At 42.8% G+C, this 26,254-nt stretch overlaps 1 protein-coding gene across 6 annotated transcripts in view; it reads right to left on the bottom strand.

The window, feature by feature from the left end:
* Positions 1-26,254, bottom strand: part of FHL2 (four and a half LIM domains 2) — a 159,345-nt gene that overhangs the window by 108,518 nt on the left and 24,573 nt on the right. For 2 of the 6 annotated variants that reach the window (XR_010220564.1, XM_063953408.1), the window contains exon 1: positions 6,033-6,195. The exons of 2 other annotated variants lie outside the window; for them this stretch is intronic. Coding sequence is in view for 2 of the 4 variants with exons in the window: in XM_063953408.1 (XP_063809478.1) it covers positions 6,033-6,120 (88 nt within the window). In the remaining 2 variants the exon portion in view is untranslated. Of the gene's footprint in view, positions 1-6,032; positions 6,200-8,285; positions 8,386-26,254 lie in introns of those variants that run through there. 2 more of the 6 variants (XM_063953411.1, XM_063953409.1) reach the window with 2 other exon arrangements.

The following is a 26,254-nucleotide window of genomic DNA, read 5'->3' as shown; positions in this document are numbered from 1 at the left end:
ACACTGGGTGCAAATTCAGTTCAGTGAAGTGTGCCATCTAACATAGGCAGAATGTTTGACTCCCACTATGATCAAATTTTGTATTAAATATTTCCATTTTACCAGAGTACACAATCAAAGAGATCACTGCTTAGGTTTTTTGTTTATCAGCTTAGGAAGTGGGTGTTGATCTGCTCCAGTACTGGCTGTGTATGATATTTTCAAAATAAAAAGGTATACAGTATATCATATCAAACCAAAGCTTTATCTTTCCTAAAATATTACTGGTAAGTTTGTCAATATGGAACAAACATAAAAACTCATTTCCAGAAAAACCGCTGCATGGCTGCATTTTAAAATTGGAGTAATCGTGGCGATACACTTGGTGTCATGTCAAATCTTTCGGTTAACGTAGGTACTTCCTTGAAAATAACGGCATTCCTGAATTCTAACAGGGGGAGTGGGTTCATGTGAAAGGAGAGGAAAGACACAATTCGCTCTGCATCAGCTTGCCATTGCTGAATATACATCAATTATAATAGATACTTTTTTACTTTCATCAGAACTACAGGACCTGAGCATCTGCGCTATGGGGACAAATGTAAAATTACTTATCTGTGTTTTGAATATTAGAGCGATATATTACTTTTATCTGTAAAAATAGGAAACAAGTATCCACTGTTCTAGAACTGAGAAATACACATGCAAATTAGAGTGGGTAAGGAAAACTTTGGATTGGAAACCAAAACAACACCCTTCACCATCTGAAAAATGAGACTGTGGAAGGGGTCCAGATGTAGCTTTAACTGCAAGCGTTGTGACATAATTGAGTAACTGGATTGTTTGCTTTGGAAATAGTGCAGGAGCAGTTTAGAGAAGTTGCGTAACTTGCTGAGTTTGCATTTTTTTTCTTAAGAAGAATGTAATTAATGAAAGTAATACAGAAAAGCACAGATGTTGCCATGTTAACAATTCCTGGATTAACTTGTATAGGGGAATGTATATAACCAGCTCCCTTTGCACTGTGTAACTATGCAGTGGTTACTATTTTATGGACTGTCACATGACCATTCTGCATTCCACAGCCTAAGGTATGGCTGTACAATGCAGGCTTTGTAGTTACTTAGACACAGGACATCAATGTCTGCTTTGCCAATTACAGAAGTGGTCTATGACATAATTTATGTCTAAAGAAATGTTTGTGGGAAGGGCAAATGGTAGGAGATGGAGCTGAAGACAATGTAGACATTAGAACTTCATATGAACAATTACAATGTATCTGCTTTGCAGGCCATGTATACATTTATGGGTTTGGTTTTTTTAAATGATTAATTCAGTTAAGAGTAAAAGCTACTACATGTGCACTCTGAGAAGCTGATGTAGATGCGGGCGCATTTTGTGCCGTAAATGTAAACCACTCCTGTAAAGGATAGCATATGTGCCACTTTAACACTATGGGGTATATTTAGTAAAGGTCGATTTCTATCGATTTTAAATTGATAGAAATCGATTAAAATCAACCTTTTAATAAATATACCCCTAGGAGAGAACTGAATAAAGTTTTCTACCAGGAGAAGTGGTTTGACAGTGTTAGTAGTAAATGCAACAGTTTCAGTACCTACTCCAAATGCCAGATCCGAACTGCGCATGCATATGCACCACACTGCGCCGGCACACTGCATGGCTGCAACGGGCATCGGCATCCTGTGATGGGATGGTGCAAAGAATCCATTCGCATGGGCATTCGCAAGGAGATTGACAGGAAGAGGCCATTTGTGGGTGGCAACTGACCGTTTTCAGGGAGTGTTCGGAAAAATGCAGGCGGCCTCAGGCGTTTTCAGGAAGGGTGTCTGACATCAGCTCCGGTCCCGATCAGTAGGATTCAATCGCACGGGGCGGGGGGGGAAGGGGGTCATTCAGATGTGATCACTGGGCTGCTTTTTTTGCTGCCCTGCGATCAGATAGTCGCCACCTAGGTGGGGAGTGGTTTTTCGCTGTGTAGGTGTGCGATCGCATGTGCAGTCTCTGCGCAGCCGAGGACTTACTCTTCCAGTGCGATCAGAATAGGCTGTTCGTGCTGACGTCAGACACCCTCCCTGAAAATACTTGAGCCCGACTGCGTTTTCCCGAACACTCCCTGAAAATGGTCAGTTGCCACTCATGAACAGCCTCTTCCTGGCAATTTCCTTGCGAACACCCGTGCAAATGGATTCTTCGCACCAACCCATTGCAGGGTGCCGATGCCCGTTGCAGCCGTGCGATATGCTGGCACAGTGTGGTGCATATGCATGGCAGTTCAGATCTGATCGCCCGCTGTGTGAAAACTCAGCAACCAGATCTGAATGACCTGCTGGATAAATAAGTCCTGGGCTGCGCAAAGACTGCACAAAATTAGTTTGTGCAGCTCTGCTACACATGCGATCGCATACTTGCACCGCAAAAATACACTCCCCCTGCAGGCGGCAACTATCTGATCACAGGACCATAGAAATCACTGCCCAGTGATCAGATCTGAATTACCCCCATAGTTCCTTAATGACATGTCATATACCTAAGAGAGGCAGTATTTGTCTGGAAAGTGTTATTAATAAATACTTCAGTAACTTTTACTATGTAAAATACAATTAAATTAGGAAGCAATTACAAAATAAAAGTACTTAAAATCAATTAAATGCAGATCCTTTTTCTTCCAATTCAAAAAAAATGATAGGGAACCCTGCTTTTGCGCCATGGACCGATTGCAAAAAGTGAATAATGAAAACAGATTACAGCATCATCCACACTAACACAATTAACAGTGTAAGTTGGAAGAATTGAGGCACACTCAGCATCAGTTGCTGATAGTCATATAAGCAGTTTTGTACCAAAGGCATACTGTATATCAGGGGTGTTTCTAGAGATGAAGCTGCCCTTGTAGAGGGTCCATCTGGGCCCCCTCCTCTCTAGCCGGCAGCATTGTAGCTTTGGCCACTAGGGTCCCTAGTGGGTGCAGATCTCTGGATAATGATGCTGCAGTTATTTTCCCAGTGATTTTCCTACTGCACATGCGCGAAACACCGGAAAAATCGCACACAACATTTTCCCAGTGATTTCTGCAACATTGCTGCTAAGTATTAATAATAATGGGTGCAGGGTGTGTGATGTGGGCCCCCCTGGCCCCCTGGGGGCCTAAATGCACTGCACACACTCTACCCATTATAAATATACTTGTGCTCTATATCAGGGCCGGTTCAAGGGCGCAGAGCGCCCCGGGCAGGAAATGGGGCGTGGCCTAATACAGGGGGCATGGTCAATTACGCCCCCTGTACATTAAAAGCGCCGCTTGAATGCTGAGCGGTGCGCGATGACGTCATCGCGCACCGCACAGCAAAAGGTCCTCTCCACGAAGGGAAACTAGACGCTATGAGTCTAGTTCCCTTCGTAGAGAGGACCTTTGCTATGCGGTGCGCGATGACGTCATCGCGCACCGCTCAGCAGTTACTCTCCAGGAAGGGAAACTAGACGCATAGCGTCTAGTTCCCTTCAGGAGGCGGACGGGGACGGGGATCGGGACGGGGACGGCAGCGGAGGCGGACATGGACACAGCGGGCAGCAGTGGAGGATCTTGCCACGGTGCGGCGCCCTCCGGATGGCGCCAGCGCCCTCCGGAAGGCGGCGCCCCGGGCAAAAGTCCTGCTTGCCCGTGGCAAGATCCGCCACTGCTCTATATTCCTCTAAGTTGTGGTCTGCAATAGTATCACCTGTGTGAACATGTCCTCACTGTACTGTCCTATGAGGGCACGCCCCCTTCCTCCCCAATTTCACTGAAGTAAAAGGAAATATCAGTGGAAAATGCAACCTTTTCTGTATGTAGATGTATCCATAGGCAAAATGGGGGTCATTCAGATGTGGTTGGAATTGCTACTAATATGGTAATGCAGCAGGAGGCATCATGCCTCCTGATGCATTACTGATCCGAATTGAATGCAAGGACGCAGTATCGGATAATCTCCGACACCATCGACTGGCTGCATAACCCATGGGGTCGCATAAACTTGCTGCCGTAGCTGATACCGAGAAGCCAGGAAATATCCGTCCTCTGCCGGAGAGCCTGGCCCTTCCCTCTCCTGCTATGGCGGCCACACGCCTCCATTTTAAGAATCAGGGGTTGTCACCACCCCATTCCTGCCCCCATATGGCATCAGAGTGTCACTGACAGTTTGTTGATGTCCTTTGTCCATTGTTGCAGGACCCGTTCGCACATGCGCAGAATGCACCAAGTAGCAATCATCTGTACTATGCTACGGATGCAGCAACTCCAACCACATCTGAATGACACCCCACGTGTTCAATAAAATACACTAAACTCAGCCCCAGAGTCTAGCACTATGTATGTCCATATACAGTACCACATCTTTTCTACGCTGATAAGTTTTTACTCAATGTGTGTGTGACAGATTTTTTATTTTTATTAATATGTCTGAAATGTAATTATAGTTAATATGGTGTCAATCATAGGAAGGCCCTAATACATAGGGAAGGCAGCATTCATAATAATTTTAATGACAGGATAAATTCACTTGTATATGGCCCATTTAAGAGAGAACGTTATGAATGACAGGTCCTCTTTAAACACGTATGCTATGTCACTCACTTAAAAGTATAAATGCTAGTTATTACAGTCTATAATGACAAATCCCATAAAGATATTATAATCAAATAAATGAGACACCTTATCTAACAACATCTAGTTAGCAGAATCATCTTGCAAACGTTAGAGTACCCTGGGCGGACCATCTGGGTGCACTAATATAGAAGCAATGCATTTTGTACTGTGTTTCCAGTGTGCTTTGTAAATGAGATCTACTACTGGCTCAGTGACACCATTTGTAGATCCATACTGTATGTACATTAAACCCCCTCTGAAAAAGAGATTTAGGCTATAGGGTAGGTAGATATTTGCAAAAACCCCTGCTATATTGTGTGTACCCCTATGTAGAAATAAGGGGAACCCCTTTTCCATGAACTAGGAGGCTGGCACAAGTTCATGGAGGAAAGAGTACATTGTCCACAGAAACACTATATTAAGCACTGTTTGAGTTGAAGATGACTCTATTAATGTAGTGACTTTCTAATAAATATATATCCTTTATAACCTATTGATGGTAATGTCTGCTTATTAGGGGACCATATTAAGTTACTACTCCTCTAGGCATATTGAGTGAATCCCTCCAAAATGATTAATTGTGCACCTGGCATGTTCTGTGATCCATTATTCTTACAGGGGCAGAATGTGTAAGAAGAAATAAGTAAGAAATGAAAAGATAAATGAGTAAATCAAATAATGATAAAACCTATTCTAGTCTGCTTCCTTAAAAAGTTGTTGTAGCCCTGCATCTGGTTTGCCTGTATCATGAAACCAGACTTGCCTTTTAAATCACATTAAAGCATTATAACTGAAGTGTTTGTTCACAGTTGTCCCAGTATGGATATAGCGATTTTAGCTAATAAGTACACTGAAACACTGATAGATGTTCTACTAGTCATCTGTAAATGTAAAAGTGCAAGAATCACATTTTGGGTCATTTTGTATAAAAGAATAGAAATGTTTCTATACAAGAGGTAAAAATGTATTTGGCTAGATAGAGCTATGATAAAGACACACTGTAACTGTATATAAAAGTATCTATTAGTACAAATCAAACAATTAAGACTTACTAAAGAGCATGCATACAAACATTTACTGGAAGCTACATGAATAGGTATGTGTTTATATTGTTTTATTCTTATTGTCTGCAACACTAAGCAATATTCAGCATGTAGTATTTAATTATGACAGTAAATCATTATAATGCCACTGCACATTTCCCTAAATGCCACACATGCTGAAATAAGGCAGAGCTGAGCTGTAACACCATAAAGGCTGCACAGTAATAATAAGCATTAGGATGGCACAAAACACATGACAACAGTACCAACCAGCAGTGTGTCCTAGCACAGCATCTTATCAGGCAGTAAGGAGAGCTATGCCTGACTCCAGACAATGAGTGAGTGTACCTGCAATGTCTACTTACAGAGCAGCCAGTGAGTGCACAGTATTCCTCCGAGGACTACGGATGGAGAGCAAGTCACACATCCAGTGGCAGCCAGCAGTACTGTCATGCAGCTGTAACACTGGAGGATCCCAGCAGCCTGATGTCAGCTCTGCATCCCGGATTGTGTGGAAACAGGCTCCCTTCACAGCACAGTGAAACCCCTTCATATCATTTTACCATATAAGGAGACAAAAGCATCCCACACACACTCTTTTACACTGCAGCTGGCATCCAACACTTTCTCTTTTCCAGAGGTTGAGGCTTTTTTCTTTTTCATTTTTTTCATTTTAGAGATAAATGTCTTTGTTGGAATGTTTTCTGCAATCAGACTGAGTCCGTTTTCCTTGTAACCTAATTAATCAAATACTTCACAATCACATTGCAACACCCTATCATATTGAGAAGAAACAGTGTATCCAGAATGTACGTTATCTGCCAGGTCAGCAGCCAGACTCAGGAATACTAGCTGCCACTCACTGTCTGTAATAATTATAATAACTCATAGGAATTGGCCAGGAACGTGGTAAAACAGCTACAAACACACCAAAGACATTATATGTAGCACTGAAACCACCACAGATAATGGGGGAAAGCGTGACTGAGCTTTTCTCGCAGGTATCAGATACTGCCTTGTATGGTATATTATATACGTGTCACCCACGTCAGGAGACAGATTATGTAGTTACTGATCTGACCTACTGAGTATGATGGATGAGGAAAGTCCAGATTAATAAAAAAACATATTGCTGCTCCACTGAGAAACACATCATTGCTCAGCTGAAGTCACTGTGACCCAGCATTTCATTCTGAACAGTTGTGAACATGCAAAACTAATAGCTAAGGAATTGCAAAATGTAAGACCTATCTAAAATGGAAAATAATATTAATAACGGGATTCATAGCTGCATCTCGATGGTGAGAATAATGATGTGCTAGGTAAGTATGCTTGCCTTCCACCAATGCCCCTAACCCTCCCTTTCCACAGCCTAAACCTAACCCCTAACCCCCCCCCCCCCCCCGCCCCCCCCAGCAGCCTACCCTTAATCCACCACTGTGGTGCCTTCACCTAACCCACCCTTCTCAGGGCCTATACCAAACCCTCCCTCCCATCCCACACAGCCTAATCCTAACCCTCCCTGGGAGGTGCCTAAACCCCCCCCCCACCCCCCACTCCCTGCAGCCCAACAATAACCCCTTCTTACCCAGAGCATAACCCCTTTCCCCACAGTAAACCCCCCCCCCCCCCTCTGAGTTTACCTGTCCGCAGCCTCAGCAAACCCTTGTTTGTAATCCTGCCAGTTGGGATTTTGGCGCCGTGATTGCTGTCTGGATGCCGGTGAAAGCATTCTGGGCAGTGTTGGGATTCTGGCATCAGTATTTCAACTGCCGGCATCCCGTACGCCTGGATCCTGACCATATACCCTGTAGCAGAGCCACAGAAAAATATTTGACAGTACATGAGGAGGTGAGCTAGTAAAGACCCATGTTTTACACCAGCCTAGCAGATTTGGGTTTGCTTCCAGTCAGGTAAGGATACAGAGGGTACTTCAGACCTGATCGCTAGGGTGCGTTTTTTGCATCCCTGCGATCAGGTAGTTGCCATCTACAGGGGGAGGGTATTAGCTGTGCAGGTGTGCAATCGCATTTGTAGCAGAACTGCACAAACATCAGTTTGTACAGTTTCTACTCAGCCCAGGACTTACTCTGCCGCTGTGATGGTTTCCTGGTGATCAGGGCTGGAGCTGACATCAGACACCCTCCCTCCAAACGCCTGGTCCCTCCTGTGTCTTCCCGGACACTCCTACAAAACGGTCAGTTGCCACCCACAAACGGCCTCTTCCTGTCATTCACCTTGCGATCGCTTTTTTCGCACCATCCCATCACTATGCACCGATGCAGTCATCCCGACGCGCTGGCGCATTGTGATGCATATGCATGCGCAGTTCGGATCTGATCGCAGGCTGTGGGAAAACGCACAGTAGCGATCAGGTCTGAACTACCCCCACAGATTTGTATATTATTTTCCATTTTCTCAACAATCTAACTTTGCTTGGAGAGTCATCAGATTTCTACAATTTATGTTAAACATACATATTTAGTAAATCTACCCTTTTGTTGGTCTTTGGAAAGGACATCTACAATATCCTATTTTCATAAAGAGCACCACATTGCGTTTTTCATAAATAATGCTATAGGCATCCTATATAATAAAAGGTTAACACTGTTCCTCACCTCTGTGGGGGGGAATTCAAGTGTAGCTCCGTTCGGATGTGCACAACCACCATCGCTGATATTACCGTTATGATGTTCTGTCATTTTGACAGGCTATTAACTAGAATAAACATAAAGCAACAAATATACTCCTGTGCATTTACACCGTATAACAGTTACGAGTCTCACACTATATTTACATAACAAGGCCACCCTGACTCGTAACATTATCAGAAATGCATAAATGGAGAGTAAAAAATAAACTGTGTCAAAATGCAGTTAGAGTAATATGATACTGTTGATTCTGGTCCATGCCAAGCAGTTATTCACAACACTAGAAGCGAGGTACACAGTCTGTCTCAGTACCAGTGTCGGACTGGGGCATGTAGGGCCCACCGGGGGAATGCAGTGGTAGGGGCCCATGTTAGGAGTGGCCAGTCTGCAGAGGGGGTGTGGCCTGCCACCTCATTGGTTTGACTAACCATTAGAGAGTGCAACTTCTGGGCCCCTTGATAAATATATACAGTAAATTCAGCTGCTGCATGCATGATAATGTACCAGATTAATAACAGCAATGCACTGTAGAAAATACACCATAGTCCAGTATAAGGTAAGATATGTATAATGTATAATTCAAGTGCACAGTCTGGAACCTGATCCTTAGGGCAGGAGGTGGGCCCCCAGGCAGTGGGGCCCACCGGTGGGTTCCCCTGTACCCCTGTGGGCCAGCCCAAGCCTGCTCAGTACCACCTGCTTTCATCGGTATTTAAACATAGATTTGTGCCCCATACAAAGATGAGTTACTGCAAGAAAATATGGAAAAATGTCTAAACATAGCACAGCTCATAAAGAACAGCATATTCAGTATAAATGTATCACAAAGCCCATAACATAATAAACACCACCACAAAGCATACCTTTACAGTATTAGACCTAATTTGTAAACAGTAAATGTTTTATAAGAAATATGACTTTAAGAAAACAAGTGATGAATTACAAGAAAAACGCAAAATTAATGTGGGAAAAACCTAATAAAACGATATAAAGGCCTGAGAACAAGAACAATTTTATCATCATTTTCTTATTGTTGCTTTTTTTGAATCACAGGAAACTTCTAAATATTCCATAAGCCAACAACTCATTAGTCTGTGGGGCCAAACACGTTTGTGATTTATTGTTTACTTTTGTTTTGCAAACAACTGCAACAAAGGAAGAAAATACATTAAGGGTAAGTTATGCAGCACAGCAGAGGTTCCCAAACTGTGTGCCGTGGCTCCCTGGGGTGCCTCGGGACACTTGCAGGGGTGCCCTGGGTTGGTGGTCCAGGACCAATTCAAATTATTCATGGTCAATATAATAGGCAAAACCAGTGCTGGTGGCTGCCAGTCATAAAATATGTGGCCAAACATAAGCAAATCTTGTCCCTCACCACACAACTGACCCTAAGGATGACATATAAACGCAATCTACTTAATGTAATATTTCTTTCTAAATTTCTCAATAAGACATTTTTGGCCTAGGGGTGCCGTGAAAAAAATTCTGATATTCTAGGGAGCCGTGATTCAAAAAAGTTTGGAAACCACTGCAGTACAGTAAAAGAGAAGAACAGACAAAAGCACTGTGTCCAGTCTTTTCAAATATATTGAGTTCAGGAATTCTTCAGTAGATAGTTTTCGGTGAAGATTGTAAGGACATAACATTTATACTGAGCGGGCTAGTCTGGTAGTAGCAACCTCTTTAACAAAAAAAAAAAGGAAATAGCTTTGTTATTTCATTTAGACATTTAGGGGTTCACACAGAGCGATCTAACGGAGTAAAGGGGGTACAAACATAGACTGACTATAATAATGGTTTCTTCATTTAAATTTAACTCAAGTATTTTATTATCCTTTATTTATATGGCACCACAAGTACTTGGGGATGTATGCCATTCTTCTTGAGGTAGACAGCTAGATCTCTGACATATTTTCTACCATTATCCGATCTTACTAGACTCTTATATGCATCACTTTTACTTGGAACTTCTCTCTTGGTGCTCAGTAAGTATGCACGTATCATCCTTGTAGCATCATCTATGAGCATCATGAAGCAGCACTCGCTGACTCCATCTCCATTGGTTCACATACATCTGTATGCCCTAATTCCAACGGTGCGTTATCTCTGGATGCTGACTTAGGAAAGGGGCAACGTGTTTGCTTACCCTTCACATAGCTTTCACACTCAGGGGCCTATTTATTAACATTATCTTGACTCAAATAATGTGAAAAAGGATGTTTTCACACCCTTTTCACATTATTTTAGTATCATCTGAATGTATTAAATGTATTCATGTATTCATGAAAAACTGCTCCAAACCCTTTAATTGTCATTTTATTTAGTAAGCCACATCGCATTCCCCATACTTACAATGGGAAATGTGATGTGGCCGAATGTACTAAAAAAATAAAAAAAATAAAAATACTGCAGTGTGCCCTGTGATAATTTTGCAAGCTCAGCACTGCGATCTGCACCCTCTGCCCAGCTTTCTCTGCCCCCCGGCTCCAGTGATCAGCTCTGTGTGTTCGGTGGACACATAAGCTGATCACAGTGTGAAAAAAAAAAAAAAAAAACATACTTACCAGTCCAGGGGGCCGGTGTCCGCTGCTCCGGTGAGCGCTGCTGTGCTGTGACCCCGGTGCAGTAAAGTGATGCTGCAAAGCGGCAGTGCACTTTACAGCACTGGGGTCACAGGGTAGAAGTAGGACCCGGCACCCGGCAGCGCTCACCAGAGCAGCGGACACCAGCTCCTGGGACTGATAAGTATGAATCCTGTGGGTGGGTGCTTTATCTGCCGCGGGGGTAGTCGCAACGGGGGGAAACCTGTCGGCAGCGGTAGCGATGGGCATTGCATACCCAGCAGGCCATCGGGGTATTTTTTATGAAAAATACCCCAATGATGCTGCAAAGAGGCATCACAGGGACATAGCTTCACCGCAAGCTCTGTTCTTGCATGTGATAATTGATACATCCATGCGATGTACTCAATTATCGCAGTGCGAGTTTGGTCGAGTTTATCACCTGTCAACTGCATCATCAGATGTGGATGGTGATAAATAGACCTTTCTGGGTTGTTCACTGACATCCCTCTGACCATGTAGAACTTTCTGTACTTTGTTGTTCCTTAGGTGACCAAGAGGTTGACATATCAAGGAGTATAAAAAAAAGTGGAGAAGTGGACCAGTGGAGAAGTTACCCAAAACAATCAATCAGCTTCAGGTAGCATTTAGCAAGTACAGTACATCCCATAAAATTATAGGTACAGGCTGATTGCTGTGGGCAACTTCTCCACTTCTACACTCCATTCACTGCTTAACACATCAACCCCACAGTCTCCTAAGCGTTAGTTCAATGGACTGGTTGGAGTCAGACTCTGCCATCGCACAGCAGTACTCAGTGTCTAGGATATACAATTTTTGGCACTGTATTATCGTTGCAATTATAGCCTATCTTTTGTTGTACACAACACACTGACCCTCTGTGAATTGGACTTTGTATCCTTTCTACTCAAGTAACAATAAGATTGGTTCCTAGATCTGGCACAAATTACATATCTTCTATGTCTGTAACAACAGTTTTACCTTTAATTATTTAGCGCTATTGTCCCGACTTGTGTGGCATTCAGGACTTCATCTCCTATTCCCCTGGCATTCACAGGATCTCATTACTGTATTGAATTGAACCAACTTTTGATAAAGCTGGAGTGCCTTCTGGCTCATGAATCTATGTACCAACAATCTTTGCGGCAACTGTCTGCTACATTTAATGCTGATTCATTTTTTCCATCATGCTTCCTTGATGAAGGTCCACGCAGTCCACTTGCTCTCATATCCTCACTTATGACACTTGAAGCAATTGTACTTTGGCTTGGGAGATGGGCAGTGGCAGATTAACAAATAGGCAGATTAGGCACTGGTCTATGGGCCTTCATTTTTTTTTAGGGGCCCTGCGACAATGGATCAAAATAATATTGATTTGATCTTGAAAGAAAATTACAATCAAGCTTTCTTAAACAACGTAAAGTACATAAACCATAGACATCAGATTTACATTACAATTTCCAGAGCATAGACTACTGGTTGGTAAAATTAAAAACATATTCGGAGATCATTTACAAGGGGGGCCCCAAGATTTCGATGGTCTATGGGCCTCCACCGGGTTTAATCCAGCACATATTGTAATGAATTACTGTTATTCTGTTCTGACTGCTTCCCCATACACTTTATGTTGTTGAAGTTTTATTAGATATAGTACTGTAGTATATATATATATATATATATATATATTAGTTTATGCAGTTGTTTGTTATATTATTGCCACATTGATTATTTTACTATGAACAATAGTAGGCTGATTCTGAGCCTGATGCAAATGGCAATGCGGTTGGATTTCACAGATGTCAGCATACTTCTCATGCACCAAAGAAAGGCAACTGCATAAGCACTAAATCAGAATTAAGCAGAAGAACGAAGTTTGCTAGTGTGAATGGATTGATTGATTGATTGATTGATTGATAATTGATATATCCTCCTATTGTATGTAAAACACAATGCATGAAATGGGTGTTTCTGGGTAGTGACTGGGCGGTGATCTTGCAAATGCATAGATTTGTTCCGTCTAGTAGGTGTGTCATGGGATTGTTGTGGGTAAGTAGGCTGACTTTTGTGTGCAACAGAGGAGTGCGAACAGTGATGGGACGTCTGTTTCAGATGGATCTTTTGCACCCAACACAGGGTGGGAACAAGTCCAGATACCTAGGCCCGGCGCTACCTGCTCATCAAAGAGATGCAAAGCAGGGAGGTGCCAGGCTGGAAAGGCGCTCTCCCTGCTTTGCATCCCTGCTGCGCAGCCTGTCTCTTCTGTTGCTGCCAGCTGCTGCGCATGTCACACTGACAGCAGGCAGCTGCGCCAGAACCATGAATCCTCCTCCCCACTCCCCTGTTACAGCGACAGCAGTGTACGCCCAAAAAGGGGTGGGGCAGCATGGGGTGGAGCTACGCGGGACCTAAGGAGGTGGAGCTACACAGGACCAGACTGCTACAGATCCTGCCAGTCAGATAGGTAAGTGAATGGAAAGAGTGAGTGGGACAGTGTGTGTGTGTGTGTGTGTGTGTGTGTGTGTGTGTGTGTGTGTGTGTGTGTGTGTGTGTGTGTGTGTGTGTGTGTGTGTGTGTGTGTGTGATCATTGGTATAGGTTAGGACACCAGTCCTTTAGGACGCTGCAGTGCCTAGTATAAGAAGTGGCTAGTCATAAAGTGGCAGCTAAAATCAATAGCAGTGTTATACCTGTATGTCATTAGTTACATCTTCAACTGATATCGATTGCGAAATTGACTCCTTGTCTCTCCTTTTCGTCAACAGGTAAATAATACTGCAGACTATTTCAACTGCCTTACTAAAGTTTTATTCGGTAAATAATACTGCAGACTATTTCAACTGCCTTACTAAAGTTTTATTCGGTAAATAATACTGCAGACTATTTCAACTGCTTTACTAAAGTGTTATTCGGTAAATAGTACTGCAGAATATTTCAACTTCCTTACTAAAGTTTTATTCGGTAAATAATACTGCAGACTATTTCACATTACATTGCATGGTTAAAAGTTTAGAAAGCTGCTCTAAGTGGATTTATATATGTACTATGCAAAAAACTTATAGTGATTAAGTGGGGTTAACTGACCTTATATTTGTTAGATTTGATTAACAGGTTTTGCTGAAGGTGGAGGGTTGCTGTGTGGGGAAGGGGGTTGCAATCAGGATGAACATGTTCTGTAGACTTATTTATTCAGTATAGGTCAGGGCGCCAGTCCTTTAGGACGCTGCAGTGCCTAGTATATGAAGTGGCTAGTTATAAAGTGGCAGCTAAAATTAATAGCAGTGTTATACCTGTGTGAAACAGAAAAAAAACAGAAGGCAAAAAAACCAACAAGATAACAGAAGGACTGCGTTTCAACCACAAAACTCAGGATCAGGAGCCCTCCCCTCACGTCTACCATGACAACTCCAGGACCAGGCTTACCACCTCTCTGGCTGAGAACATCAAGTCTGCCCCTGGGCCTAACCCTCAAGATGAGCAGGGAACTGTGGGGGGAGAGCAACAGGACCAGGCTCAGCAGGGACATCTCCATTGGTCCTGAGTGTGCCCCCCACATTCTCAAACAAACCCATACTATGATCTTATCAAAATAATGTTATCCCAATTTTCCTTCTGCCACTGGTTACCTGCTATTGTTTATTCCCCCACTGTTGTTTTTATTTTTATTTTTTTCTTCTGTTCCACCCCACTGTGTGCTTTTCCTGTAATGTTTACCTCCACTGATTGCACACTCTGCCATTGCGCACTACATACAGGGTACATCATACTACTTCATAAGTGTCAGATTTCCCATATATGTACTGGCCCCTTGTATGGCTCACCTCCCACAGTGTAACCTTCGAAGTGCACCCAACATGGCTGCCTCATCTGGTACGCTTGTGGATGGGATGAAAAATACATGGACCTGGTGGTTTTGTTGGAACCCTACTCTGAACTGTAGGACTCTGAAATCACCCCAATTTTGTGTCATCTCTTCTAGGGGTAGACTATTCCACCCTGGGTAATCCTACGCTGTGCTCCCAAGATGGCTGCCGCACCTGGTACCTTGTGAAGGGTGGAATACACAACCCTTGGAAGTTTTTACCCAAAATGCCTACACCAATCATGCATTATGATTTCTGTGTGCTTAAGGTTTTCTTTTATGTCTGTGTGGCTGATCTATTGCTGTATTTATCCTCTGTATTATGTGCATTCTTTTTTATGTCTGTAAAGCGCCTTGAATCCTGTTGGAGAAAGAGCACTATATAAATAAAATTATTATTATTATTATTATTATTATTATTATTATCAGTGTCAGCGGACCCCTCTGCAAACATATTATCATTAGATCCATGTTGTATGGGCATATTCGCATGGGAGTCCCTAAATCTCCCAGCAGCTCCTCAGCTTCCTTCTCTTCCTTCCTCTATGTTTTGCCCCATCCCCAGGTCTCCTGCAGCTCCTCCGTTCTCCTCCTCCCCCCTGCTTCCACAAGCTGGCCTAGACAAAGGCTCTCAGAGCTTCCCCAGCCGCTACTACCCACCCCATGTGTGCCTCTTTCCCATCTGCCTCTGCTCCTACCCACCCCATGTGTGCCTCTTTCTTGTGTGCCTCTGCGCCTACCCCACACCATGTATGCCTCTTTCCCGTGTGCCTCTGCTCCTGCCCACCCCATGTGTGCCTCTTTCCTGTGTGCCTCTGCTCCTGCCCACCCCATGTGTGCCTCTGCTCCTGCTCACCCAATGTGTACCTCTTTCCCGTGTGCCTCTGCTCCTACCCACCCCATGTGTGCCTCTTTCCCGTGTGCCTCTGCTCCTACCCACCCCATGTGTGCCTCTTTCTCATGTGCCTCTGCTCCTACCCACCCCATGTGTGCCTCTTTGCCATGTGCCTCTGTTCCTACCCAGCCCATGTGTGCCTCTTTTCCTATATCCCCAGCGATGCCTCTGCTCTTACCCTCCCCATGTGTGCCTCTTTCCCTGTACAGTATCCCTATGTGTGCCTTTGCTCCTACCCTCCCCATATGTGCCTCTTTCTCTATATCCCTATGTGTGCCTCTGCTCCTACCCACCCCATGTGTGCCTTTCTCTATATCCCTACATGTGCCTCTGCTCCTACTCTCCCCATGTGTGCCTCTTTCTCTATATCCTATGTGTGCCTCTACTCCTACCCACCTATATCAACTATGTTTCTGCCCCTCCCCCTTCTATGCCTCAGTCCCAGCCTCTGCTCACTTTCATATATTTATCTTTAGTACAATCTCCATCCATGCCTCTTTGCCTTCTTTCTGTGCCTCTGAAGCCCCCACTTATCTCTGCTACCTATGCCATCTGTACCTCTGCCACCATGTCATTAGCCCCTTTGCCCCCCCCCATGTGTGACTCTGCCCCTTTCCCCATCTATATACCTATGCTACCTCCTAATGTGTGCCTATGCCTCCCCTCCCCCCCTCCATGGCTGGAAGCTGCCATCAGAAGAGGCGCCAACGAACAGCAAGACAGCACCGCATAATTCATCTAAGGCATGTCATGTGAGCATCATTTTCTATTAATAATAATTTTAGATTTCTATTTTATGTGAGTGTGTGCAATTAAAGTACTATAGTACAGATGTATCCATGCTCATCTTTGCTGCCATGGCAAGCCATGCAGCATGCCGTGATACAACATGCCACATCGCAGTAAGATGAGCATGGCTATATCTGTATATTTGGGTGTGTATCGGGTTACCGGCGCCGGGTATCCCAGCGGTCAGCATCCTAACCTCACGATCCTGGCGAGCACAACAAGCCCATTGCGCGCTCGGTGGCAACCTGCGGTCACCACAGATTCTATTCCCACTCTATGAGTGTCATGGACATCTACTTGGGAATAGTCCCTGCTAGTCGGCATGCCAACTGTCAGGATCTAGAGGGGGCGGGATGTAGGGGGAGGTAATGTGACCAGCGGTCTCCTGACCGCCGGTCACATAACTACATCCCATATATTTATATATTATTTTTATAAAATACCCCTTCTCCCCTTCCTCTGTCATGGTGCCCCCTTGTCATTTTGTTCTGGATCCACCCCTGCCGGTAACCTACTGTTTCTCCACAAGTGTCACCCACCGACTCTCCCATTTGTAGGAGGGCACAAATTTACAGTTTGCAGGAGGGCGCCGAACACCCTAGCACCAGCCCTGCAGATACCTAATGATGACTGCAGCAGATTCGTTTCCACTAAAAATCAGTCCCTAGATGTGCATTTTAATGTGATATATGTTTTTATTATTATTATTAATAATATTATTATTATTAACATTATTATAATTAACATTATTACTATTAGTTGACACTTGCTTTTCTAAATTTTCTAACTTTTACCTTAAGCAATGACATGACTAAATTATGTCATACTCAATTATTTTGAACACTTGAATTTGTCACCTGTCACACACACGTTAGCCTTGCCTTTATATATGTCGCTTATGTACATGTTCAGTATAATACATAGAGTAGGGGGTCCCCATTGGTGTTGGTTTATGCCTTAGGGGACTCGGACGCTCGCATTTCTAAAGCACGGTATTTTTCACCGCCTCCCGCTAGACAATCGCCTTTCCCCCCTGGGAGCCTGCACAGGTCATGCAGTAGACAGGGAGGCAGTTCAGGTCATGTGCAATACACAAACGCCGAAGATCTACAGTACTGTTTTGCTCAGTTAGTTGTATCAGAATACACTCATTTAAACGCATTACCGCTGTGTATTTGCATTTAGCGTAAAGAATCGCTCCAGCAGATAAACTCTGATTTATGTGAAACTTGTGTGCACCTTTCCATTGAATGTCTTACAAAGAAACAAAATAATAATATGTACTGTAAGTGAATGTCACGGGAACACATTAAAAAAAAATGGCACTTCAGGACTCGAACCCTGGACCCCCAGCGTGGGAGGTGGGAGCCTTCATCGCTAGCCCACGACGCCTCATGAGAGATTCACAATATCATGTATAAAAGTACTACAAACAGCAACCCCTCCCCATTGGTGTTGGTTTATGCCTTAGGGGACTCGGACACTCGCATTTCTAAAACACAGTATTTTCCACCATCCCCATTATGCCTTAGTGAACTCAGATGCTCATGTACATGTATTTCAAAAGCACGGTGTTTATGCATTGTACATTCTTCCTTTTCCACAATTAGTTGCGTCCCCATACACATACTCCATACACATACAGTACTCCATACACAAACTTGCGTCTGCATACACAAGTGTTTTAACATGTTTGTTTGTGTCTGTATAAACTACAGTATTTACAGTACTGTATATTAAGAACTCTCACCGTCTGACCATTGGTCACCATCTACAGTATTAACATTACAGTTGTCACTGACCAATTGCCAGAGCTGTAGATAAATCTGCCACTATACGATCGAAAGTACTGGATTAGTGGAGCATTAGCCACCCAGTGGTGGAGATGTGTAATGCATTCTGAGTATCTAGTATCGCCTCAACGCGCCTGCCGTGATTAAACTCAGCAAGCTAAGCTATCGCCTTAGCGTGACTAAACGCCCGTCTAGGCGGAGAAACAGTCAAGATAACAGAGGCTACATCTGTAAGTCATCAAGTGACTAGAACAATTTCTGCAACATAAGCCAAGAGAAATGCTTTTGATGTTTATGCTGTTATAATGTCACATACACTGTGTAGACAAAAGTGATTGAACAATGACAGCAAATAGAGCAAAAAGATTTTATTGACGTCAGTACTTTGTAGGTCCACCACAAGCAATGATTGCTGCAGGCACCCTTCTTGGCAAACTGTTCCACAACTTACTGGACAACAGCAGGCGGTATGTTTTGCCATTGCGCCTTAAGTACAGTGACCAACTGCGACACTGAAGAAGGTCTAGTCGCACCTGTCTAGAACGAACCAGTCGCACCAATTCATCCCAGAAGTTCTCAATGGGGTTAAGAACTGAATTCTAGGTTAAAAGCTGGCCAGTCCATCCGGGTTACCGAATTTTCTGTATACCAGTCCAGCATTGCCATGGAAAAATAGCATTGTGCAGCCATCGATGATCCCCTTTTCAAATTCAGTCAGCTCCTTCCGGCAAGCCATTTTGTTAGCAAATGATCTAATCAGTGCCTCTTTACCCGTTTTATACCTTCTGAAACACGTGTTTGCTCCAGGAGCACACCATTTTGCTTGCATGGGGAGTCCAATCATTTTTGTCTACATAGTGTATATACTGTGTTATTAGATTTTTGTTTTGTTACAGATACAATAGTCATAAAACTTTATATCTTGCATATTATGGGGGGAATTCAAGTAGTCATGGTTTATTGATCAACAGGGGGGATTAAATTGATGCCAGAGGCAGAAGAAACAAAATCCCCGATTAGTGCAGTTTTTTGCGCCCGCGATCGTGAAAACACATGGATTTGGAAATATATCTCTCATCCTGTAAAATCGGGTACATTTTTCCACAAAACAAACAGGCAAAAAAAAAAAATGCAAAAAAAGCCTGTCTTTTTGAGGAAATATTTTCTGTGGCTAATTGAATTTCCCCCCTATTTGTTTGTATGTTGCCACCATGGAGTAGCTGAACATTTCTCTAACCCTCACAAGTTGGGAAAAAAAACAGAGCTGATTCCTCACAAAAAAAGCATGAAACAATTTCCAGATGTAATTTTTTTAGCGCATTGCCCGAATATATACTCTGCATACTGAAGGATGGATAGAGAGTTGAATGTTAAAGTTGACTACAGGTTGAGTATCCCATATCCAAATATTCCGAAATACGGAATATTCCAAAATACAGACTTTTTTGAGTGAGAGTGAGATAGTGAAACCTTTGTTTTCTGATGGCTCAATGTACACAAACTTTGTTTAATACACAAAATTATTAAAAATATTGTATTAAATGACCTTCAGGCTGTGTGTATAAGGTATATATGAAACATAAATAAATTGTGTGTATGTACACAAACTTTATTTAATGTACAAAGTTATAAAAAATATTGGCTAAAATGATCTTCAGGCTGTGTGTATAAGGTGTATATGATACATAAATGCATTCTGTGCTTAGACTTGGCTCCCATCACCATGATATCTCATTATGGTATGCAATTATTCCAAAATACGGAAACATCTGACATCCAAAATACTTCTGGTCCCAAGCATTTTGTATAAGGGATACTCAACCTGTAATTGTATACTTGCAAATAAGTGTTATACACTTATATTTCCAAGCCCATAGTTTGTGCTACACACAAATTAAAATACATGAAATCTTAATCTAAATGTAAGATGCATCTGTAGCAATTTATGGCAATAAAGAAAAAACTAGATCATCTACATATAATCCAGAATAAGTAATTTGTAAATGCATGCAAAATCCCTGATTCATATTTGGTAATTCAAAGATTCAAAGGGCTGCAAGTGTAAAAGTTCAGAACATGGGGTAAACTAATCTAATATATATAACATATATGTTATAACATATATATATATATATATATATATATATATATTGCATTGGGAAGAAGAGGCGGCACTCTGGAGATTCTGGTAAAGCAGTAAACTCTGTCAGGTGAGACTTTATCAAAGTCTGATAAAGTCTCACCTGACAGAGTTTACTGCTTTACCAGAATCTCCAGAGTGCCGCCTCTTCTTCCCAATGCAATAGATATACAGACTGCCAGGTCTGTTCGGGAGGGCACCGGAGTGTGAGCCTTGCTCAATTAGCCTATGGGGGAGTGCCAGACATATTTCTCCAATATATATATATATATATATATATATATATATATATATATATATATATATATCATTTTTTCTAAAAATTCACTTTATATTAAGCTGTATTATAGGTTTACTTAGGTTAGTATTCTGAACTTTTACCATCTGCAAGCAGTGTTAAATATATGCAGCTCAAAATACTAATGCAAAATATTTTTTACGCCATTGCAAATGTTCTTGTGTCCACCACTAAATTATAGTACATAATACACCAACTTGCTCAGTAGTAGTTGTTTACTTATATGAAATGCAAAATAGACAATGCACACACTAACAAATATATAATTACAAGGGAATGTATTAAAGTTGTAATTACTATTAATTACTATTAAAATCGTACTTTATTTATCTTGTATATCTGTTATGTCTCGCTCACATGAGTTATATACCTGTGGGCCAAGCTGCCTATGACATTTGTCTGACAGACTGAGGAAAGACACATGGAAGCATAATTGCTAATTTGTTACAATAAATTGGTTCAACATTCAAATATATATGCTCTTTCTTAGGCAATAATTCCTAGATTATAGAATAATGGATTTTGTGGGCATATAACAACTGCCAAACACTTACCTACTGTGTGCTGAGTCTCTGCTCCAGACCAAGTGTGCCAGAGTGAGTGGGAAGGGATAACTAGCCAGGAGTTTTGATTGCCTGGATTAGTCAGACAATAGCACTGTCACTAGGAAGATGACATTCTTTAGCATGTTCAGCTATTAATATAGTATCTTTTGTCTAAGATAAGAGCTGCAACACCTCAGAGGCAGCATCCTTTTAAGGCATCAAAGCAACAGAAGTACAAGGCTTCTGAAAGATACAAAGCACTTTACACACTGATTAAAAAAGTTTTAGCTGTATGTATGTATGTATAGATGTGAAACAACTTTTTATGCTAGTATTTCGATATATAGTTAATATTTGTAGCATGCAGACAACAGCCCAGAGCTTCCGTTTATTGTACTACTCTTCTGTATTACTGTCCATGATACTATGATTTTTTTTTTTATTATTTCAATATTCCACTGACATTTATCTATATGTCATGATTTGTGGCATGAAGCCCATGCACAGAAAAGGTGTGAGCTTTTCTGGGCATACATGGCACATGCAGAGTGCAGCCAACAATGACTAGCAGAGCATAGGGTGCCAAATGTCCCAGCACTGGCCCTGGACGGGTTTCCAAAGGACATCGTTTTGGAGCTGAGTTTCTCCTCTGCATGCTATCCGTAGCCAGTTAATTCGAGACCTGGAGGAGTTTATCAGAGTTTACGTCTCCATCAACTAGGATGATTGGGTTTCTTTGTTACCATGGTCCGAGTTCGCTGATAATAATCCTCAGGGCACTCTCATTCTTCATTCAGTATGGATTCCATCCTGTTTCACCTGAGCTGCCAGCTTGGTACAAGTTCTTTACTGACAGGAAAATGAAGAAACTTCCACTATTTAGACCTGGTGATAGGGTGTGGCTTTTAATTCGGCATCTGTGGTGAAAGGTTCCTACCATGAAGCTCACTTCAAGATATATCAGTCCTTTCCAAATCCTTCAGGTAATTAACCCAGACTTCCAGGCACACTCAGGATTCCAAATGCATTCCATGTTTTCCTTCTCAAACCTCTTGTCCTTAATCTGTACTCCACACTTTATAATCCTTCTTCCGCCATTCCAGTGAACCAGCAAGAGAAATATTAGGTAAAACATATTCTGGGGATATGGTTCCAAAGAATGTTGGGTGAAAGTTTCTGATATTTATGCTCCTCAGCTTCGGAAGTTCCACCAGAAATATCCTCATAAGCCTTTTTAGGGGTGTTGGTGCCCACCCTTGGGAGGAGGGTAATGTCTCAGAATGCTGGAGGCCGGTGTTCACTGATTGGGTCTCTGCGACAAGCCACATGAACTCTTCTAGTCATCTGTTCCTCTACCTGGTGGCTGGTCTGCTCCCAGCCGTAACAAGTGGACGTGGCTCCCACAGGGACATGTGCGCTGCACTGTTTAAAATATTAAGGTCCAGTACCATTACTTTGCCTCCAATTTCTAGTTCCACCCTATTAAAGAGAGTCTCTGCACACTACCTGTGTTTTGTTCCTTGCCTGTTCCCTGCCTGGTTCCTGCTGTTCCTGTACCTTTGTTCCCATCTGGTCTCATCCCAGTATGAGGACTACATATTGCAAATCTAATGGCGAGTACTCTGCTCTTGTACCAGTGTATTCCAGTCCCCATACTTAGAAACCCAGACAGAGGGTCGGACCTGCGTGTCTGGCGCAGTGAAGCCCAAATCCCTTTCGGATGTCCCTGGTGAAAACCTCCATCATGTTCGATTCTGTGCATATTTTCTGGGTTCTGCCAATCCTTAAGTACGGGTCAGCATCCACTAATAAATTTGTGAGCTTGCGACAGGGTCCTTGGTTACATTAGATTATAGATTAATTATAATGTTCTTTTTTTCCTTTACATTTCACAGATAGGAAGTATGAAAAGTAAACAAGTTGAACTACGAACAACAATGAAGTATGAGCAGTGATTTCATGCAATTTGTATTATTGGGTATATCAAGGGGTAGACTGTTATAAACAAGTGTTTCTCCAAGTGTTGTCAATAAAACGTTAATTAATAACTGACACAAAATCAGTGTGTCAGAACTAATATCTGCTGACGAATAAGTAGCACATGGCTCGGGCAGTCTTATATAAAGGACATGTAGGAAATCGCTATACAGAAATAGCATACCTCCCAACATGACCCTCTCCAGAAGGGATAGAATGCTCTGCTCCTGGACTTCCCTCTTAATTTACAATTGCCATCACCTGTGCTGAAACACCTTTCTTAGCCATTAAGCAGTTCAAAACAACTGCTGGCAATCATAAATTAAGAGAAATGGCCAAGTAAACATAACAGACATTATATTCAAAATAGAAGTAGTTTTGCAAGTTTGTAGGTTGATGCCAGGGCTGTGGAGTTGGAGTAATGTGTCTGGAAGTAATGGCATTCGAGTTTGCCGGAGGTGCGGGATGCCAGCCGAACTCAGACTTTTTTGGCAGTCATTTACAAAGCAAAACCATGCCACATCCACTTTTTTAAAAAATATATCTGAGTTCAGCCTGCATCTGGCAAATTCGTACGCCATTACATCCTGCCGATGGAGTTAAAGCCGGAAACATTTTTGATGGAGTCAGAGTCGGTAGAAAAGTAGCAACTCTGGCTTAAAAATAAAAACTTCTGATTGCATATAAGTATCATTGATAACAATTACACAAGTACAGGTTTCTTGACTCCTCATCCCTCATTTCCTCCAGATCAGTCTCATGCATCTCTGAACACACGATTTTGCAGTAAATTAATGATGAGAAAACCAAATAAAGTGTTGTTGACCAAGACTAAAAAAGTAAAAACAATGACCAGTATAACAGTGTTTGTTGTTTTCTGAAAATAATAACGTTTTGTACAAAACAGGGGGGAAAGACGGGATCAGTATGAGATCCCGGCGGTCGGGATCCCGGCGGTCAGGAGACCAATGCCGGGATCCCGACAGCCAGGATACTGGTGACAAGTGCAGTGTGTCTCCTAGTAGGCTTGCTGCACTCACCATGCTTTGGTCACCACAGGGTTCTATTCCACCTTGGGTGGTGGCTTGGACCACCACCCAAGTCGGGAAACCAGCAGATGGTGTCAGGATTCCGGCGTCAGTATATTGACTGGCTCCCAAAAAAAACTAGTGCATGACAGAGGCTGAATGGTTGCTTTCATTGACTACTCTACTTCATCACTCTCCAAGGCTTGACACATCTCTCGTACAATATGATATTGATAACGTTGATAATGGTACAATCCAGGGATAGGTGAAGAGTACTAAACTACTGTTTGGTACAGCAGGGGCAGTGGTGTGTCTATAATGGGTACAATATGTCTCCTAGGACTACTGGTCCCCTGTTGCAGAAGTGGTTCCAAGTTCCTGAGTTCTAGACTTTTGAAACAGTTACCTGTACATAATACCTTCTATTCTGTGGTTCAGCCTGTATCAGTGATTCCTGTTCTTAAAATGGAAGTTACCATCTGCTCTTGCTGTAATCTGAGCTTCCACCAACACCAGTGATCTACCTGTACCCTGCAGCTATACTTGTGCTTGTTCCAGTCTGCTTTCAAGCCTTTTGCATGCAGTCTCCTCACTATAATCACCTGTGAGCTGAGCTACTACTGACTGTCCAAGTTATTCAGCTGCTACCGCAGATACACAGGTAATAATAGGATTTTAATTACCTACCGGTAAATCCTTTTCTCGTAGTCCATAGAGGATGCTGGGGTTCCATTTAGTACCATGGGGTATAGACAGGTCTTTTGGGAGCCACTGGCACTTTAAGAGTTTAACAGTGTGGGCTGGCTCCTCCCTCTATGCCCCTCCTACCAGACTCAGTTTAGAAACTGTGCCCGAGGAGATGGACATACTTCGAGAGAAGGAAATACAGATAGTGGTGAGATTCACACCAGCTGACACCGAATCGAAAAAAACATGCTGACCAGCATGCAACATGGAGAAACCAGGCTAACCAGCATGCACCATGAAGAAATCATGCAAAACCGCATGAAACATGAAGAAACCATGTCAACCAGCAGGTAACATGAAGAAACCATGCTAACCAGCAGGCAACATAAAGAAATCATGCCAACCAGGATGAAACATGAAGAAATCATGCCAACCATCATGCAACATGAAGAAAACATGTTATCTAGCATGAAACAGGAAGCAACCATGCCAATCAGCATGTAACCCGAAGAAACCATGCTAACCATGCATGAAAGATGAACAGCAACAGCTGAACCAATACTTAACCAAGTAGCAACGCAGGAAAACGAAGCACTGGGTGGGTGCCCAGCATCCTCTACGGACTACGAGAAAAGGATTTACCGGTAGGTAATTAAAATCTTATTTTCTCTTACGTCCTAGAGGATGCTGGGGTTCCATTTAGTACCATGAGGATGTACCAAAGCTCCCAGTACGGGAGAGAGAGTGCTGAGGATCCTGCAGAATGGAGGGACCAAACTTTAGGTCCTCAGATGCCAAAGTATCGAATTTGTAGAACTTCAGCAAACATGTTCGACCCAGACCAAGCAGCTGGTCGGCAAAACTGTAAAGCCGAGACAACTCGGGCAGCTGCCCAAGAACAACCGACTGTACGAGTAGAGTGGGCCTTAACAGATCTTGAACACAGCAGGCCCACCATAGAATAAGCATGCTGGATAGTAAACCCGATCCAGCGAGCAAATGTCTGCTTAGAAGCAGGACACCCAACTGTGTTGGGAACTTAAAGGACAAACAGAACGTCCGACTACCTGTGACGAGAAGTCCTCTTCACAGAAACTTTCAAAGCCCTCACAACATCCAAGGACTGTGAGGTAATTTAGGAGTCAGTAGCCACTGGCACCACAATAGGTTGGTGATATGAAAAGCCGACACAACCTTTGGAAGAAATTGCTGACGTAGTCTGAGCTCAGCTCCAACTTCATGGAAAAACAAGTAGGGGCTTCCTATAGGACAATGCCCCCAATTTCGACACCCGTCGAGCAGATGCCAATAACAACAGTGTGACCACCTTCCAAGTTAGAAACT

This window comes from Pseudophryne corroboree, chromosome 2 (assembly GCF_028390025.1).
Source record: "Pseudophryne corroboree isolate aPseCor3 chromosome 2, aPseCor3.hap2, whole genome shotgun sequence".
Classification (NCBI taxonomy): domain Eukaryota; kingdom Metazoa; phylum Chordata; class Amphibia; order Anura; family Myobatrachidae; genus Pseudophryne; species Pseudophryne corroboree.
The sequence above is the reverse complement of the archived record's forward strand: the minus strand, read 5'-3'. Positions and strand labels throughout refer to the sequence as shown.